This window comes from Schistocerca gregaria, chromosome 1, assembly GCF_023897955.1.
Source record: "Schistocerca gregaria isolate iqSchGreg1 chromosome 1, iqSchGreg1.2, whole genome shotgun sequence".
Classification (NCBI taxonomy): domain Eukaryota; kingdom Metazoa; phylum Arthropoda; class Insecta; order Orthoptera; family Acrididae; genus Schistocerca; species Schistocerca gregaria.
In genome coordinates this window covers 541,565,207-541,583,906 of record NC_064920.1, presented here as the reverse complement: position 1 = coordinate 541,583,906, position 18,700 = coordinate 541,565,207, and the positions used below count along the sequence as shown (strand labels likewise).

At 40.1% G+C, this 18,700-nt stretch overlaps 1 protein-coding gene across 1 annotated transcript in view; it reads left to right on the top strand.

Moving 5' to 3' along the window:
- LOC126355708 (uncharacterized) overlaps nucleotides 1–18,700 on the top strand; it is a 121,005-nt gene that overhangs the window by 97,131 nt on the left and 5,174 nt on the right. The window contains exons 14-18 of the mRNA XM_050006079.1: nucleotides 5,208–5,454; nucleotides 6,674–6,792; nucleotides 7,905–8,034; nucleotides 10,772–10,900; nucleotides 11,985–12,113. Of these exons, the coding sequence (XP_049862036.1) occupies nucleotides 5,208–5,454; nucleotides 6,674–6,792; nucleotides 7,905–8,034; nucleotides 10,772–10,900; nucleotides 11,985–12,044 (685 nt within the window). The 3' untranslated portion in view covers nucleotides 12,045–12,113. The remainder of the gene's footprint in view (nucleotides 1–5,207; nucleotides 5,455–6,673; nucleotides 6,793–7,904; nucleotides 8,035–10,771; nucleotides 10,901–11,984; nucleotides 12,114–18,700) is intronic.

Below are 18,700 nucleotides of genomic sequence, written 5' to 3'. Positions count from 1 at the left end.
TGCTGCTCATAGAATTGCTGCATCCACTTGTTATCTGCCTTCTGGAAACAGAATTGTATCCTATGACCGTTTTGAGCTCTCGTATTTCTTCTTGGTCCATTTTGACGTTCCCCAGAGGATGGCGTCCCATCTCGAGGGGGAGTCATGGTGCTTGTACTAGATGATGTTCATAGTCAACCCATCTACCTGATATGCACCTTCAAGCTGTTGCATTTCACTGATTCCTCCCTCACTTAATCTCTTCCCTCACTTAATCTCTTCCCTCACTTAATCTCTTCCCTCACTTAATCTCTTCCCTCACTTAATCTCTTCCCTCACTTAATCTCTTCCCTCACTTAATCTCTTCCCTCACTTAATCTCTTCCCTCACTTAATCTCTTCCCTCACTTAATCTCTTCCCTCACTTAATCTCTTCCCTCACTTAATCTCTTCCCTCACTTAATCTCTTCCCTCACTTAATCTCTTCCCTCACTTAATCTCTTCCCTCACTTAATCTCTTCCCTCACTTAATCTCTTCCCTCACTTAATCTCTTCCCTCACTTAATCTCTTCCCTCACTTAATCTCTTCCCTCACTTAATCTCTTCCCTCACTTAATCTCTTCCCTCACTTAATCTCTTCCCTCACTTAATCTCTTCCCTCACTTAATCTCTTCCCTCACTTAATCTCTTCCCTCACTTAATCTCTTCCCTCACTTAATCTCTTCCCTCACTTAATCTCTTCCCTCACTTAATCTCTTCCCTCACTTAATCTCTTCCCTCACTTAATCTCTTCCCTCACTTAATCTCTTCCCTCACTTAATCTCTTCCCTCACTTAATCTCTTCCCTTTGTACTGTGTACATCCCTTTATAATTTAATGTCCAGCTTATTGGGCAGCTACCTCACCCTTTTCTGCTGCTTGGTGGCTTTAATGTGCACCATCCCCTTTGGGATTCTAACAGAGGCTGTCTGAGAGGTGCCCTCTTAGCTGACCTTCTCAATCAACTTCACTTCTGACTTAACACTGGAGTACCCTTATTCCTTTCAGACTCCACTCCACCTTTTCCCAATTGGACATATTCTTCTGCACTGCCCAGCTTGCCCGTCATCTTCAGTGGTCCGGTCCCTCTGACACATACTCGAACCACCATTTCCTGTGTGCTATCCATTTGCTGACACCTATCTCACCTACTTGCACACCCAAATGGCAGCTTACTAAGGTCTACTGGAGGCTTTACTCCTCCCTGGTGGCCTTCGACGAAAAACATTTCCCCTCTTGTGATGACCAGGGAGAATACCATAAAAAGTTATCCTTGATGCCACAGAACATTTCATTCCTTGCACTTCCTCTTTACCAAGCCATGTCCTGGTCTATTGGTGAACTGAGGCGTGCCGTGACGCAATTTGTGCACGGAGACATGCTATCCATATATTTGACCGTCATCCTTAGGTATCAAACTGCATTCCTTATAAACAGTTGCATGCACGATGTTGTTTTGTTATTTGGGATAGCAAAAAAGCTAGCAGGATTTTATTAGCTAGTACTTTTAACAGTTCCACTCCCTGTTCCGTCATAAGGACCAACCTCCGATGGCTGAGACAATGTCCTTGTGGGCCCATTGCTATCTCCAACATCTTAGGCCGCCATTTTGTGGAGATTTCGAGCTCCTCGTCCTGTCTTCCTCCATTGGAAACGAGTGGAGGAGGCTTTGGTGATACCCTTCTCATCTCTGAATCATGATTGCTACAAGCTGCCTTTACTATGAGGGATCTAGGTCATGCTCTCACTCCATCTTGATCCTCCACCCGAGGCCCAGATGATGATCACATTCAGATGTTGCAGCACCTTTCTCTTGTGGGCAAGCACTTTCTGCTTCTTACATACAACCGCATCCGGACAGAGGACATTCTCCAGATGCGCGCATGAAGCCTCTGTCATACCCATACCTAAGCCCGGTAAGGACAAACACCTTCCTTCCAGTTACCGCCCCCACTTCTCTCAACAGCTGTGTTTTTTGAGATGATGGAACGTACGATTCATGCCCAGCTGGTATGGTGACTAGTCTCGCAATTTACTAACCACTGACATTATGGATTTTGAATGCGACGTTCTACAGTTGACCATCTCGTCACTTGTCCACCCATGTCATGAATTGCTTTCTACAGAAATCCCAGACTGTGGCAATGTTTTTCAATTTGGAACCAGCCTAAGACACCTACTGGTATCCTCCGTACTCACTACACATGGTACATCCGAGACTGCATGCCTCGTTTCCTTCAGGAATTTTTAAAAGACTGAGTTTTCTAGTAATATGTGGGTTATTCCTTTTCGGACACCTTTATCCAGAAAACTTGTGTGCCTCAGGATTCCAACATGAGCACCATCCTCTTTGCTATCACCATTAACCCTATAATGGTCTGTCTCCTGCCAGGCATCTCCAGCTCCCTTTTCATTGACGATTTTCCCATCTATTGCAGTTCTCCAGGGACTTGTCTCATTGGGTGGTTCCTTCATCGATGTCTTGATTGTCATTGCTCATGGAACATCAACAGTGGCTTTCGTTTTTCCACTGACAAAACCGTTTGTATGAATTTCAGGCCCTTCCATTCATTGAAAATACAAAATTACTGGGGCTCCAGCCCAATAGGAAACTGTCTTGGTCCTCCACGTGTCTTACCTGGCAGCCCACTGTATGCAGCCCCTCAATGTTCTAGATCTCCTCAATGGTACTTCCTGGGGAGCAGATCGAACCACCCTCCTCCGTTTGCACCAGTCCCTTGTCTGTTCGAAACTAGACTAAGGGTGCTTCATATATACATCTGCACATCCGTCTCTCTTATGCCGTCTAAATACTATCCACCATCGTGGCATCTGTTTAGCCGCTGGCATCTTTTATAGTAGCCCATTCTGTATGCAGAAGCTGCCAAACTATAGCTGTCCTACAGCCGTGGCTTTCTCCTCTGCATACGAGCATGCCGTTTGTGTGCCATGCGTGGCCACCCGTCCTGTGCTGCCTCCTTCTATGACTCCTTTGACTGCCAGCATGGTTTGCGTCCCTCTTCTCTGTTATCTCCCGGAGTTTGCTTTCAGCTCTTGCTCTGGCAGCAAACTTCACACTACCTGCAATTTTCCTGGCATCATGTTGTGGCCTGTGTTCACCTTGGCTTTCATTCGCTTCCTGAGGGCACTACCCCAGCCTCAATCTATTGCTTTCACTTTCATGACCCCTTCTCACGGAACTTTTTGCTAGTATCTTTGTGTACATTTATGGTTCCCAGACTGACCATGGTGTTGGGTGTGCTTTTGTCATTCCAGAACACTTCTCAGTATTTAAAGCAGAGCTCTTTGCCCTGTATCAGGCCACACAGTACATCTGGCCACACAGACTTTTCAATTGCATCATCTGCTCAGTCTCTCTTGGTGCCCTTCTAAGCCTCTTGTGTGCTGTGCACTGTCCATTCCTTAGTGCAATGGGTCCAGGAAAGATGCCTCTTGCTCACTCTTGATGGATGTGTATGTGGTTTTCTGGTCATGTTGGTCTGACACGAAACGAGGCCACTGTCGCTACTGCCAAGGCTATTGACATCACCACTGGTCCTCCCTTCATGGGAAGAAGCTATGGGTTATTAAGCCTCTCCCAGCAGCTTGAATGCCCACCTCTTGGCCCCCTCGCCACAAGGAGATCATTTTAACTAGGTTACGTATTGGGCACTGTCTTTTTAGCCATCATCATTTGTTAAGTGGTGCTCACCACTACTTTGTGCACATTGTGCTCAGCTTTTGATGGTCCACCATTTCCTGATGGAATGCCCTTTTTTTAACTGCTTATGTTCTCGTGAACATAGGGTGAACATCAACAAGAGCAAAACGAGGATAATGGAATGTAGTCGAATTAAGTCGGGTGATGCTGAGGGAATTAGATTAGGAAATGAGACACTTAAAGTAGTAAAGGAGTTTTGCTATTTGGGGAGCAAAATAACTGATGATGGTCGAAGTAGAGAGGATATAAAATGTAGACTGGCAATGGCAAGGAAAGCGTTTCTGAAGAAGAGAAGTTTGTTAACATAGAGTCTAGATTTAAGTGTCAGGAAGTCTTTTCTGAAAGTATTTGTATGGAGTGTAGCCATGTATGGAAGTAAAACATGGACGATAAATGGTGTGGACAAGAAGAGAATAGAAGCTTTCGAAATGTGGTGCTACAGAAGAATGCTGAAGATTAGATGGGTAGATCACATAACTAATGAGGAAGTATTGAATAGGATTGGGGAGAAGAAAAGTTTGTGGCACAACTTGACCAGAAGAAGGGATCGGTTGGTAGGACATGTTCTAAGGCATCAAGGGATCACCAATTTAGTATTGAAGGGAAGCGTAGAGGGTAAAAATCTTAGAGGGAGGCCAAGAGATGACTACACTAAGCAGATTCAAAAGGATGTGGGTTGCAGTGGGTTCTGGGAGATGAAGAAGCTTGCACTGGATAGAGTAGCATGGAGAGCTGCATCAAACCAGTCTCAGGACTGAAGACAACAACAACAATGTTCTCGTTTGTGTTTGCTGTTGTAGTTATTGGCCGTTTTAGTGGAAGATGCGCGAGCTGTTGATCGTGTTTTACTCTTTGTCTGTCATAGCAACATGGCAAAGGCCATTTAATTTTTAGTTCTGAACCTTCGTTTCTCTATGGCACATTTTTATAGAACTTCCTCCGCGTTCCTGTTTTTAGCTGTCTCCTCGTCCATTGATTGGGATTGATATGTAGTCTTTTTTAACTTCTCTCTTTTGTGTTAGTGTTATAGGGAACGTACGACCCTAATTGTTTTTGTGCCCTAAAACAAAACAACATTTGAGATTGCTTCCTTTTTTTAAAAAAAATTGTAACTAATTTGGTGCAAATATTTATACATTTTATTTTCTCTGTGTTTCTGGTCTTAATAGCAATACCTCCCTAGTCTTTCCTTCATATCCTTTGCACTTTATATAGACCCTTGTCTTTATACAGTATTCTGAACTGATTGAAGATTGGAGAACTAGTGAGCCAGTATGTACCGAGGAAGTGCGTACCATAATAGTAAAACATATGAACTGTTACATTGACACCCTCAATGTTATATTAAAGCTTTCAGTGCAGATAATCCTAGTGGTTGCCCAATATGTTTCTATTTATAGCAAAATTTGCATGTTGTATTTGTATTGAATTTATGGTGGTAAAAGGGGTAAATGTTTCGATTTTTACAGGAAAATAGTGGTCCATGATACAAATCCATTCCTTTTCTCAACATTTCTTCACTACCTGTACAGTGGACAGTTGCGTACCCGAGAGCTGACTGCTGATCAGTTAGCTGACCTTATGCTTCTCAGTGATCGATATGAGGTTGACTCATTGAAACAAGCATGCGAACAGGGATTAAGAAGACACATTGATGAAGATTCAGTGCTTTATTTCCTGAGTATGAGTGACCAAATTAATGCAAAAACTCTTCGGGTAAGTTAGAGATTTTATTTCATTTCATTTTAGAACTGAATTTGATGTAAGATTTACTACATATTTATTGAATGTGCTGCTTTATTTTAGGATCATTGTAATTACAGTATAAAACATTATAGCTACGTGGTGTTCAAGTTGTCATGTGACTTCTACATCTCTGATAAAACATTCATTTTCTGTAAGTCACTTCAGAAATTATGTATCAGGTACTTAGGTGAGAACTGCTCATGAATACCAATGTTAAAACCACTTGGAAAAATGTGCAGAATAGTTATCATGACCATGCTGTCACTCCATTGCTTCTCAGTCCACAGCCATAGCTATATCCTGCATTCTCTCTGCTCTCTAATGGCTTTATGTTGTTCTTAATGCAATAGATATTAAGTGAGAAAAATAAATTTACATAAACTAAAAAATAAATTTACATAAACTAGTGTGAGACAGGAAGATAATTCTTCTTTAACTTGGCATGATATTTTCATTCAAAATATCTGTGTAAAAATGTTGCAACCACTGGTACATGTATTTAACATCCTTTTTCAAATTTTTCTCTGTTACTAGTGGATGATTGAAGGGATTGGAGTAGGCTCAGTATGGTACACAGACAGTAGAGGGGAGAGTAATGATATAAGAGGAACAAGTTCCAGGCAGTACCATTACCACATTGTACTTCATCCTTCATTCAGAGCATTTGCAAAAGAAGTAATGCACAGAAAAAAGTTTAAAGATTTTGTAAAAGTGAAGAGTAGCCCACTGCAGGCCTGGAATTGTTGGACCATGCATGTCTAATCAAATAGATAGCACAACAAAACATTACATTCAATAATTGTTACTGTAATGCTGTATACAGTATTGCAGTTGTCAGATCAGAGATTGGTGTGAGCATACACAAAACAGTAGCATCCCAGAGTCTTCAAACTTCTATGATTTATAACTAGTAAACCTAACAATCAAGAATAGTTTGACAAATATAACAATGAACATAATGTAAACAACAAACGTTGCAGAGTACTTTATTAATTATCCATTATTTGTACATATCTTATGTAACTTTTTACAGCTGACGTTTTGTGATATCCCCTGACTATGAGATTGTGCTATGGTAAAGGTTAAGGTCAGAATGGACGATTTTATAAGTGATATTTGTAATGTATATCTAAGGTGTTCATCACTGGTTAATTAAATGTTACATTGGATTGCATTTGTATCCTTCTAGAGTGCCTGTTTAAACTTCATCTCCTTGAATCCTGACATTATGGATAGTGAATTATTTGAAGAGCTGCCTCAAAACCTGCAGGCTGAGATCTATGATCTAGTCATATGGGCTAAACCCAGGTAAATATGCTAAACAATAAACTAAGAATTTTTTTTCTTAGTTCATATTTTATACAAAATAATTACAGACAGTGGGTTTTTACAATTAAAAAAAAGTTCAACAATGAGAGGTGGTTAGTTGCTGCATCTCACTTGTAATGGTGCACATACTTAACATCTTTCAGTTGTTGTTTTTGTTCTGATGTTGACAGTGTATTAAGAAGTGGCTCAGTGATGCTTACTTTTGCAACTTATATTGTATGTGAGAGATTATTTTACTGATATTAGACCAAATGTGGTGGTAATGGTGGCAGTGTAAGCAACCAATTAAGATGTAACTTCTTGTTTATTTATTTTAATTGTAAATTTGTTGTGGAGAAGAGGAGTGACATGTTTTCTTTAAGTTTGCAATCAAAATGTTCAGTCTGTACTCTGGATGTTGCATCTAGAAACACTGTGAACCACTGTGAAGCATGTGGCGGGGGGTTCACTGTACAACTGCAAGGCATTTGCTTTCCTGTTTTCACTTGCAAATGGAGCAAGGGAAATAATGATTTGCTGATTCTCATGGCACATGTTACTTAATGTTTTTTTTTTATTTCTGACATTGTAAAGTTGTGATTATTTTGAAGAACAGTATATAGCAGCAAATTGGAACTTTTGAACAAGGAACTGCTCCTGTGGTGTTTCAGCATGATCTTTTAACGAATGTTCTTGATATAAGGTTGCCATATGTGTGCTTCCCCTGTGTGTGCATTATTAATTTCATCTGCAAACCCCAGGGAGAAAGCTTAACATAAAATATGCTTGGTTTTGAGCAGACAGAGAAATAATTGTAAATAGTTATCTCTCTTATAGGCAAATTCTGTTGGCAGCATTGCAATTGTAATAAAATTTAGAGGACAAAGGTACTCATCTTCCTCGTACACTTTATTCGCATATGAAAAAGTGAGAAATTATGTGTTAAACTTGCTTCCACAGGTACTGTCTGTCATTAAACTGGCCAAGAGTTTGTAAAAATTGATGCAGTCTGCTATTTCACATTTTCAGTTGTTGTGTAATGGTGTCTGTTTTGATGTTTTTGTGTTACTGTTGAGGTAAATATGCCTATTGTTTGTATTTCAATTTGTCAGGAAATCACAAACAACTGAGAAGTTACTGCTTTACCCACATTGTCCTAGTCCTGAGACACCAACATCTGTATCATCCAGTCTGGCTGACATAGAAGAAATGGCTTCCAACATTCATATTAACAGTCGTGAGGTAAGAGAAGTTTTCACTTAATAATTCAAACAAACATAGAACCTTTTTCTAAAATCTTATAACATGATAAAAACAAGTGTCATTTGTGGTGGTGGGAGAAATAATTGTTCTGCTCCTGTGATAGATGTGAGAGTAAAATTTGTGGTTGTATAAAGATCAGGTGCTAAAAGCACTGCGGCCTTATGTAAAAGACAGCAGAACTGGAAATTCCAAATAATTTCAGATGTACAAATTCTTATAAAGCAGGACCCCATTATACTTTTGCAGCCACTGTTCATACCATTTAGAGTTTTGACTATTTCAAGACTTTATTTATACTTCTGTCATATTTATCCCCCATGCCCATTGCCAGTTTTTCTATATCCAACACTGATTTCCTGTGTTATGCTATTGTGCTACATTTACCATTCAGTATGTTTGTTCTGCCGGACAGGGGAGAAAAGGAGAGAGAATTTCAGCAGAAAATAGTTTAGAAGAAAAGCAGAGGAAAAACACAAACATTATTTTAAACACTTTCTTTTCAAAATAATAAAGTTACATGTGGCTAAGTGCAGATTGCATTATTGTTATACAGTGTTTCAGATTCCAGATAGCCGTATCAGTTATTGGCAATGATGAATTTCACAATGAAATTCAAATGATCAAATAAAAAGGTGGGACAAGAAAGAAATATAGAGAATTATGTTTCATGATTTGTATTCATTCTGAATAAAAGTTTGACATAAAATGGAAGAGTTTACCTGAAGCCATTATTTGACACAAATTGGTTAAATACTGTAGTCTCCATTTCTTATTGTATATATTTGTGCTCCTCTGTCCATGTTATGGTGAGCAGTGGAGCATGTATTGTGTATTGAACCGGGGACCTAGAAATGACGGAGAGGGTTTGTCTCAGCATAGCCCTCAGTGGTTCACAACCCCATGATAGGCCACAGCAGTCTACCCACCCCACTGCCACCCCACACCAAACCCATGGTTATTGTGCATTTCAGCCCCCAGTGGACCTCTCCCTGGGAATGTCTCATGCCAGATGAGTGCAGCTCCAAATGTTTGCGAGGTAGTGTAATTATGGTGTATGCGTATGCGGAGACAGTGTTTGCACAGCAACCTCAGACAGTGTAACTGAGGCAGAATAAGGGGGACCAGCCTGTATTCACTGAGGCAGATGGAAAACCGCCTTAAAAACCATCCACAGTATGGCCGGCACATCAGACCTTGACACCAATCCACTGGGTGGATTTGTGCCGGGGACCGGTATGCCTTACCGCTCAGGGTGCAGCGTGTTAGATCTCGTGGCTACCCAGGTGGGATCAGTGGAGGGTGTTTTTTTAATCACTGTCATTTCTGCCTTTTCCTGCCACATTTGGAACAGTTTGTAGGAAATGAACACCATACTTTTTTGGGGGAATGTGAAGGAATTCCTGAAACACATCATGCTACATGTGAGTAAATGTAATTGGTGCTGTATGTATTATTTAAGACATTAGTTTCAACCTTTCTGGAGTCCAATTAACATGGCAGTTTCTTAGAGAATTGTATCTTATTTATATAAATTCTTTTTTCTAATCTTCATTACCAATTTTTGATACTTGTCTTCTGAACTGCAATTAATAACTCAAGTATTCATGCAGGACCTAACTCAAAACACTGTTTGAGTCTTCTCATATTTTTCTATCTGAACCCTTCTCTTTAAAATATTTTTTTTAAATATTATTATTATTGCACTATCTTGCCCTCCATTGTATATGTGATCCCAGAACTTTATCCCATCACTCAGTGTGTACTTTAGGGGAAAACCTGGAATTTACAGCAAACCATCTTGTTTTAGAATCACTCACAGTTTACTTGATATAGTATGTGAAAGACTGTTGTTGTATACTGAAGACTGTGAAATTGAAATGAAAACTGGGGTTGTGTAAAACATTAATCCCCATTTACCCACTGGTGTTCTGTCTGTCTTACAGTTGCTGCCAGTGAAAAGTGTCATTGTATTTGTCTTCAATAAGTTTAGGATGTTATCATTATGGAAATAAGTTTGCAACAAGGACACAGTATTTCTTCTTTTGCACTGACTCAAAAATATATTGCGTTACTGCATATTTTATGCTAAGAAATACTTTCAAAATATTTGCTGCAGAAGTAAGTTGAGAAAAATTGCTATATGTAAATCTTATATGTTTGAAGTTACAAAAATACTAATAATTTGAGAAAATAACTATTTTATGTTGAATGCCTTGGTAGCGTAGCTCACTAATCCTGTCATTTCCATTATCAGTTTAAAAAAAAATCGTATATGTTGTGTTGGAAATGTCAGTCTGAAACAGTTTTCTGGGTTTTTGTTTCACAGTTATGAATTTGGAAATTATTAGTTGTCCAGACTCATTCAGTACTATATCAGTGCGTGCTTCACTCATTAGTTACTCACACAGTATTACCACACTCACCTTTGAAATATCAAGGTCTTGGTGTTTATTCATTGCTTACAGTTATTTTGTTAAAAATGGATGAAACTTCTCACATGAAGTCATTATTTTTTAATACTGATCTCAGTTGCTGCAATTGAGGCTGATATTAAGCTATTTATCACTGTTAGTGCTAAACACTTCATCTAACTCTGTCATTATTTTCCACAATTTAACTTTCATTGGGCTCATTTTTGTTGTTGTTGGCATGTTTCTAAACTGGTCTTATATCAGGGAAACGGAAATTTGAGTCCATTTTACCTCTCTGTAACCAGGTAGAAGCATCTGATAGCAGTTCACTGGAGGATCTTCCACTAACACAAGACTCTGCCCGTTTAGAAAGCTGCATTGTGCAGCTGAGGGACATAGTTGGTGAACAGGCATCGCATGAAGAACTTGTTCAGGTAATAGTTTAATAGCGCGCGTGTGGTTGCGCGTGTGTGTGCGTGCGTGCGTGTGTGATCACCAACAAATGAAATCTATATGTCTTACAAAAACACCTTAAGACTAATTGAAGAGTTTTATATAGTTGATGAATGTTTGATATTTTACAGCTTCCAACTTACTGACACTATGTTTTAAGTTCCAGTGGGTAAAGACAAACATTTGTAATACTGAAACATTAATTTGAATGTAGAGTTAGTAAATCTTTAAAGACATTTCTTTCTGGGTAGTCTGAGCTGCTTTTATAAGCACCTGAGAGAACTTAGGTCTTGTGTTTTCATACATTCTTCTCATATTGATCATCAAAGTGCAAGTCTGTAGCTTCAGTGAAGTGACTAGAAGGCAGAAGAATGGAACAGCTCACACTTATGATCTGGACATTGTGTCTTTACTGAAATATTGTGGGACAAGTATTCAAACCGGTGTAGCATGCCCACATTTTTTCCTTGGCTTGGTATGCCTACTGTTCGATTTTGGTGTGTTTTAATCACTTAGGTTCAGGAAAAGCTGCAGCTGGTGAACAATTTTTATTACATAGTATTGGTGAAACAGCAGCTGTAATAAGCATAGGTCTGCGAGTCAGTTCGTGAGTCAGTTCGTGAATGCAGCACAGTGCAAAAGAGGTTAACTGCAATTTTAAGATATCGTTTCTCTTTATAATGTCAGTAGAATGTAAAGGTAGACTGTCTTTCTGTGAGTAAATCGACTGAAAACATATTACGGAGACAACCTTTCAACTGAAAAAGATGGGGATAAGGGTTTCTTTAAAATATAACGTAAAAAGGCAGGTGAAACGAAACTGCTGAACTCATAGCAATTGAGAAAAGTGTGTCACTCTGTGATTAACTCAATGGTTTTTTCCTCAAGTAACTAGCAATAGAAATAAATATTAACTGAAATAAGAAAGCTCCAGATGTATCTTCAAAAAATATTTGTATAAAAGATTATTCTGGATGACGCACATAAGCTGGTATGTAAAGTAAACAGCATTTATGTTTCAGTGCCCCTGTGCTGTGCGTTTAGTAAGAGTTGATCCTCTTTCAGTTGGCGCTTGCTGCTGATTATGACATCAACCGGGCTGCAAACTTCTACTATTCATCCTGAAGGTGGCATCGAGGTCGCCCCTCCGTGAGGCGCACCTAAGGCAGTACTTAGCAGTTGCTATTGTCACTGGTAACTATTTCTAACACTTGTTGGTGGTACATAGAAGTTACGAACATATAGAAATAACACACAATCATAACATAAGAAAAGACGTGTGAAGTTGCTACACCTTTACTCATTACTGAGGAAAATCTTAGGGAAAGAAGGAACATCTTGGCTCTGAATGTTTCATAATATTATTACATTTTTCACTGGTTGAAAATACTATGGTGTGGTGCAAAATAAAGAAAATACCAAATAACACTAGTACGTTTCTAACCAGTTTAGTCTGCATAGTTGCATTATACTAGGGACTCTCTTCTGTCCTCTCCATTACAGTTGTTAAATTCTAATTAGGGTTGTAGCATTTCCTACAACAGTTCAGGATTAGGAGCATTTGTCAAGGCATCAATATCATCTTCTGTTGGTAAGAACTGCAGGCTGCAATGATCTCCATGTGTTAATTGGTGACATGAGTATGTAAGACAATTGTCTTATTGTGAAAGCGAGGAAGTAGTATGAAAAATGGATTTAGTCAGCCATTATGTGATTCCTGGCAGGGGGAGCTGTTTTACATGCTGTATTGCTTTGAGTATCATCCTCGTACTAATCTTTTGTGTGCCATTGGTAGATGAACACAACCCAATGTAAGTGGTTGATTTTTCAGCACACAATATCCAAATGGCTGTCATGTCAGTGCGCACATTACTGCTGTGCCTCATGTTTCAGGAATGGAAAGGCCACCTTAACTTACAGGTATTTTATATCAAATGGGAAATTAATCTAAAAAAAAAAACCTGTAAAATTACAGTGAGACAGAATGCTTGTTGGCTGGGAGGCATAATTCTAAGTACTGCCAATAGACACACGCAAAATAATAAAAACTGTTCTGCATGCAGAACTGTTAGTTTCTTTCTCAGGGAACAAAGACAGAACCTCTTACCTGTGGTCGAAGTGAGCTGAACCCCCTTTCCAACCTTTCACAACCTGTCCCTCTTTCTTCTCTGAGGAAAAAGCAAAAATTTCTACTTTCGTGTGTGTCTATTAGCAGTACTTACGAGGGTGAGTCAAATGAAAACGTTAATTATTTTTTAAGTATTATTTATTGTGCATAAATGGTACAAAGCTGTATCACTTTTCAACATAATATCCCCCACGTTCAATGCAAGTCCTCCAGCACTTACAAAGTGCATAAATTCCTTTAGAAAAAATGCTTTTGGTAGTCTGCGCACCACATGGCATACCTCTTCATCAGAACGGAACTTCTGCTGATGGTTCTGTCCAAAACTTCTTTGGTTTTGGTGACGTGGAATTGCACCATTCCTTGCTTGCTCTCTTTGTTTCCGGTTGGTGAATGTGAACCCAGGTTTCATCCCCAGTGAATGATTCCTGCAAGGAAGCCATCACCTTCTCATTCAAAGTGCCGAAGAAGTTCTTCACAAGCACCAACATATCATTCTCTCATTACAGGAGTCAGCTGCCATGGCACCCATCTTGCAGATTTGCGGAACTGAAGCACATCATGCACAATGTGGTGTACTGACCCATGACTAATCTGTAAACATGCTGCAATGTCATTCAGTGTCACTCGGCAGTTTTCCTTCACTATGGCTTCAACTGCTGCAATGTTCTGTGGAGTCACAACTCATTGTGTGTGACCTAGACGAGGAGCATCTCCCACTGACTCATACCATTTGCAAACTTCCTACTCTATTTATAGACTTGCTGCTGTGACAAACATGCATCACCATACTGAACCTTCATTTGTCGATGAATTTCAGCAGGTTTCACACCTTCACTACGCAAAAACCGAATAACGGAGTGCTATTCTTCCCTGATCCAAGTCACAAGTGGGCAGCCGTCTATATACTGATACTGCGACGGTAGGTGTGCATCTGCACTATGCTGCCACCTACAGGCCATTCTGCACGCTGTTTGTAGCACGCTTACCAACCTACAGGATAACGCCGTGAAATTTCAATTTGTTACTACAAATTTAAGGTTTTCATTTGACTCACCCACATAGATTTTTCCTCCTACTGGTAAGTACTGGCCTGCCATTCCGTCTAGATCAGGGGTGTCCAATACACATGCCACATGTAGCTGAATGCAAGTATCAGTGCTACTCAAAAGGTGAACATCTCTCACACAATTGCTTATGCAAAGTTATGGTGACTTGAATATTTTCAATTTGAAACTCTCGCTACACAGTCACATGATGCTGTTCTCTTGTTGGTCTGTCCTGTGGGTTCCCCCCCCCCCCCCCTCTCAGCAGTTATTGTTAGTGCTTAGTACATTGAAGTGCCAAAGAAACTGTTATAGGCAGATATGTAAATGGGCAGAATATGGTGCTGCAGTTGGCAACACCTATATAAGACAACAAGTGTCCAGCGCAGTTGTTAGATCAGTTGCTGCTGCTGCTGCTACAATGGCAGGTCATTAAGATTTGAGTGAGATTGAACATGGTGTTATGGTTGGTGCAAGAGCGATGGGACACAGCATCCCCGAGGTAGTGATGGAGTGGGGATTTTCCCTATGACCATTTCATGAGTGTGCTGTGAATATCAGGAATCCAGTGAAACATCAAATATCCAACATTGCTGTGGCTGGAAAAAGATCGTGCAAGAACGGGAACAACGATGACTGAAGAGAATCATTCAGTGTGACAGAAGTGCAACCCCTCTGCAAATTGTTGAAGATTATAGTGCTGGGCCATCAACAAGTGTCAGCGTGTGAACCATACATCGAAACATCATGGATATGGGCTTTTGGAGCTGGAGGCTCACTTGTGTACCCTCATTGACTGCATGAGACAAGACCTTACACCTTGTCTGGGCCCATTGACACCACTATAGGACTGTTAGTGACTGGACACATGCTGCCTGGTCGGATGAGTCGTTTCAGATTGTATCGAGCAAATACTGCCTTGTGAATCCATGGACCCTGCATGTCAGCAGGGGACTACTCAAGCTGATGGAGGCTCCAGAATGGTATGGGACATGTGCAGTTGGAGTGATATGGGACCCCTTATACATCTGCATATGACTCTAGCAGGTGAAACGTACGTAAGCATCCTGTCTGATCACCTGCACCATTCATGTCCATTGTGCATTCCAACAGACTGGGATATTCCAGCAGGACAATGCGATACCCCACGTGTAAGAATTGCTAGATAGTGGCTCCAGGAACATTCTCCTAAGTTCAAACACTTTTGATGGCCGCCAAACTCCCCAGTCGTAGACATTATTGAGCATATCTGGGATACCTTGCAACGTGCTGTTGAGAAGAGATCTCCACTCTCTCATACTGTTAAGGATTTATGGACAGCCCCGCAGAATTTATGGTGTAGTTCCCTCCAGCACTACTAAAGACATTAGTCAAATCCATGCCATGATGTGTTGGAGCACTTCTGCTTGTTTGTGGGGGCTCTACACAATATTAGGCAGATGTACCAGTTTCTTTGGTTCTTCAGTGTGTGTTACGTTAAAATACTTGTCTTTTTTGAATGTGGCCAAGGTAAACTAACAGGTTGGAAACCCTAGGTGTAGACTATGATACTCCCTGCCTGCTTGCTTTAAAGTAGCAGCCACGTAGCCTTGGTGGTTAGCCTTTGAAAATACCACTACTGCTGGAATGAGACAAAATGGTGCCTGCACTCGTGTTTGACTCCAGATATTAAGTACCTCTTTGGCTGTAAGCGTTATGTAGTGTGAAATATTTAGAGACATTAGGACTGTTTCAAAAACATGAAAAGGTTTCTCAGAGATTGCTGCTACCAGTCAGAATTATGCTGACTAACAAATTATTTAATTAATCAACATGTTAAGAGGTATAAACCTCACCTTCAGGCTGCAGTGGCAATACAGAAACATTTGTAACTTTCGCCACCAATAACTTAGGAAGAAACCTGTACATGACATCTCACAATCAGCTGACACACTTAGCTGATCGGGAATTTATAAAGTAACATGATGCACTCGCTTCAACAAATACTTCAGACTTGATAATGTTAACAAGTCAGCTATAGTGAAAACATAGATGAAACAACACACAGTGTTTCAATAGAAACCATTTTAAAGTAATGTGTACTTTTGAGAAGAGCTGAAGAATGGACATCTTGGAGAAAGTTGAAATATTCAAGTGGAAAAATGAGATCCTAAATGTAATTACAATATGTTAAGAACCCATATTTCTTCACCAACTTCAATTCAATACTATTAAAATAGAAAATCTGTAAAAATAATAATGTATTAGTATTGGTGTTCGACCAATATATTTGTAATCCTTTAAAATAACTTTTACAATACTATTTTCAAAAACAACATTATCATTCTCTCTTATGGTAATGAATTTCAACAACATCAGAGGTAAGATAGCTATGTGGAGGAGACATTGCAACTGGCTGACAACACCAGTATTGACTTACTGATAAAAAACAAAAACAAAATGAGGAGTGATATGTTTGTGTGTCCTTTGGAAATTTATGAACAGTGGTTAGCAAGGCTCAAGGAACTATAACAATGCAGGTAACTGAAAACACCACAAGAAGACAGCCATTTTGTGTGAATGGAGTGAGTGATTAATAATTCTTATTTTATTTGAACAGACCTCTTATTAGGTTTTTCTACTCTTTCACTACAAGATGATCGCAGCACATCAGAACTCAAAAAAACAATGTTAATATCCGTGTGTACTTACATTAAATATGTTTTGTATTGCGTTGCAACTTAAGGACAAATTTTGTACCTTAAAGCATGTTGTTTAATTAAATAATTTTAGCAGTTGACATATTTTTTGACTTTTTCGTAATCTGAGCTATATTCATATCTGTAAAATTACAAAAATAAACAACCCCCCCCCCCCCCACACACACACACACACTGAAAAGACAGGTGTGGAAGATTGGAAGGTGGTTCAGATAATTCATGAGAAAGGATCTAACAGTTCTGTAGCCAGAACTGTTTTCCTATTTTGAAATATTTCCATTGACAATACTTAGAATTTTGCCTCCCAGTTTTAATTTCCAAATTGAAATAGTAAATGTGTAAGTGTCTTCTCCACTCTTGAAATACAAAACACAGCAGTAATGTATGCACTGATAGGTGCTCAGACAAATTTGTGGCATGCCATAAACTTCCAGATATAGAGCGTACTAAAGAATCTGTCACTTACTGTATGATGTGGTATTACTCTACTAGTGGCATACAAAATATTAGTAGGCAGCAGAACACACACTTAAATGAAGGTAAAAGGACTAGAGAGTTGTAGGAAAAGGGGTAGATTCCAGGAAAGTCATCCAGAGCTATGGCTCAGGGGAGACTTACTGCAGGCGATGAGAAGGAAAGACATCCCATCTCCCCAGACCCATTGTTCTAGGTGATTTTCTTGAAGTCTACTCCTTTTCCTAGACTCCCCTAGCCCTCTTCCCCTAGCCCTCTTCCCCTAGCCCTCTTCCCCTAGCCCTCTTCCCCTAGCCCTCTTCCCCTAGCCCTCTTCCCCTAGCCCTCTTCCCCTAGCCCTCTTCCCCCAGCCCTCTTCCCCCAGCCCTCTTCCCCCAGCCCTCTTCCCCCAGCCCTCTTCCCCCAGCCCTCTTCCCCCAGCCCTTCTGCCTGGAGGAGGAGCCACTGGTTTGGAAAGCTTGCCTAGTCATAACCTTCCTTTATGTGTGGGTTCTGCTGCTACTTTTGAGTAGATATTTTTATTTATCTATCCAGTTACATTATTTTGTCAAAATTGATTGTTTTCATTGTTATAGAATATTAGTAGGGAGTTATGCCCTGTCAAGGAAGTATGGGATGCACAGCTAGAGATCAGGCGCTCCACTTTGCCTTCATCGATGGCCCTTGATCTGTGCTAATTATGTAATCCTTAGATGTTCAGTGTACTGTTGGTGCCCAGTTGGATTAAATTCCAGGGTATATCACAGCCACTCTAGTTGACCAGTGCAATAGTACCATGTGTTCTTGACCACCAGATGGGGGGTGGTTCGGAATGCACTAAATGTGCACTTACTATTCTAACCTCCTAACTAGGATGTCACCCAAGATTAACATGATGGAGGTTGCAGTATTGCATATTAAATATATCAGATGTTTAGGTGACAGGACTCATTGACAAGGCCAAAAATGTAAATCGCTGTGTTCTGTTTGGTGGTGCTTAGGGGTGGGGATGCAGATGTGTCTGGCAGGTCACTGTGCATACAGATGCTGGACACAGTTTGGTAGGATGTGTGTGACCTAGTCAGCTGTGATACCTGTAGCCTGGAAGGTGATGCACTGGTTGGAATTTTTTGGGTGCTTAAGACAAGATAACAATCCTTCACTAGCTTGTGGTGTGGCTTATTGTCAGTCATTCCTGCGCTGCCATTGAATGTTTTCTCTCTGCTGAAATATTCTCCATAGAAACAAAATTATGATGAAGATGATGTTCAACTCCTATTTCAATTTGTAATGACTGTGGCTGGTCTCTAGTTTGCCACTAATCTAGCCATAAGTAATGAAAGCCAAAAGTATTAGCTGTGTTATCCTTCATCATTAAGACATTCACAGTGCACACTCGGAACCATCATACTGCATACCTGTGTCCATATACATTATGCATGTAGACCAAGTGATCTC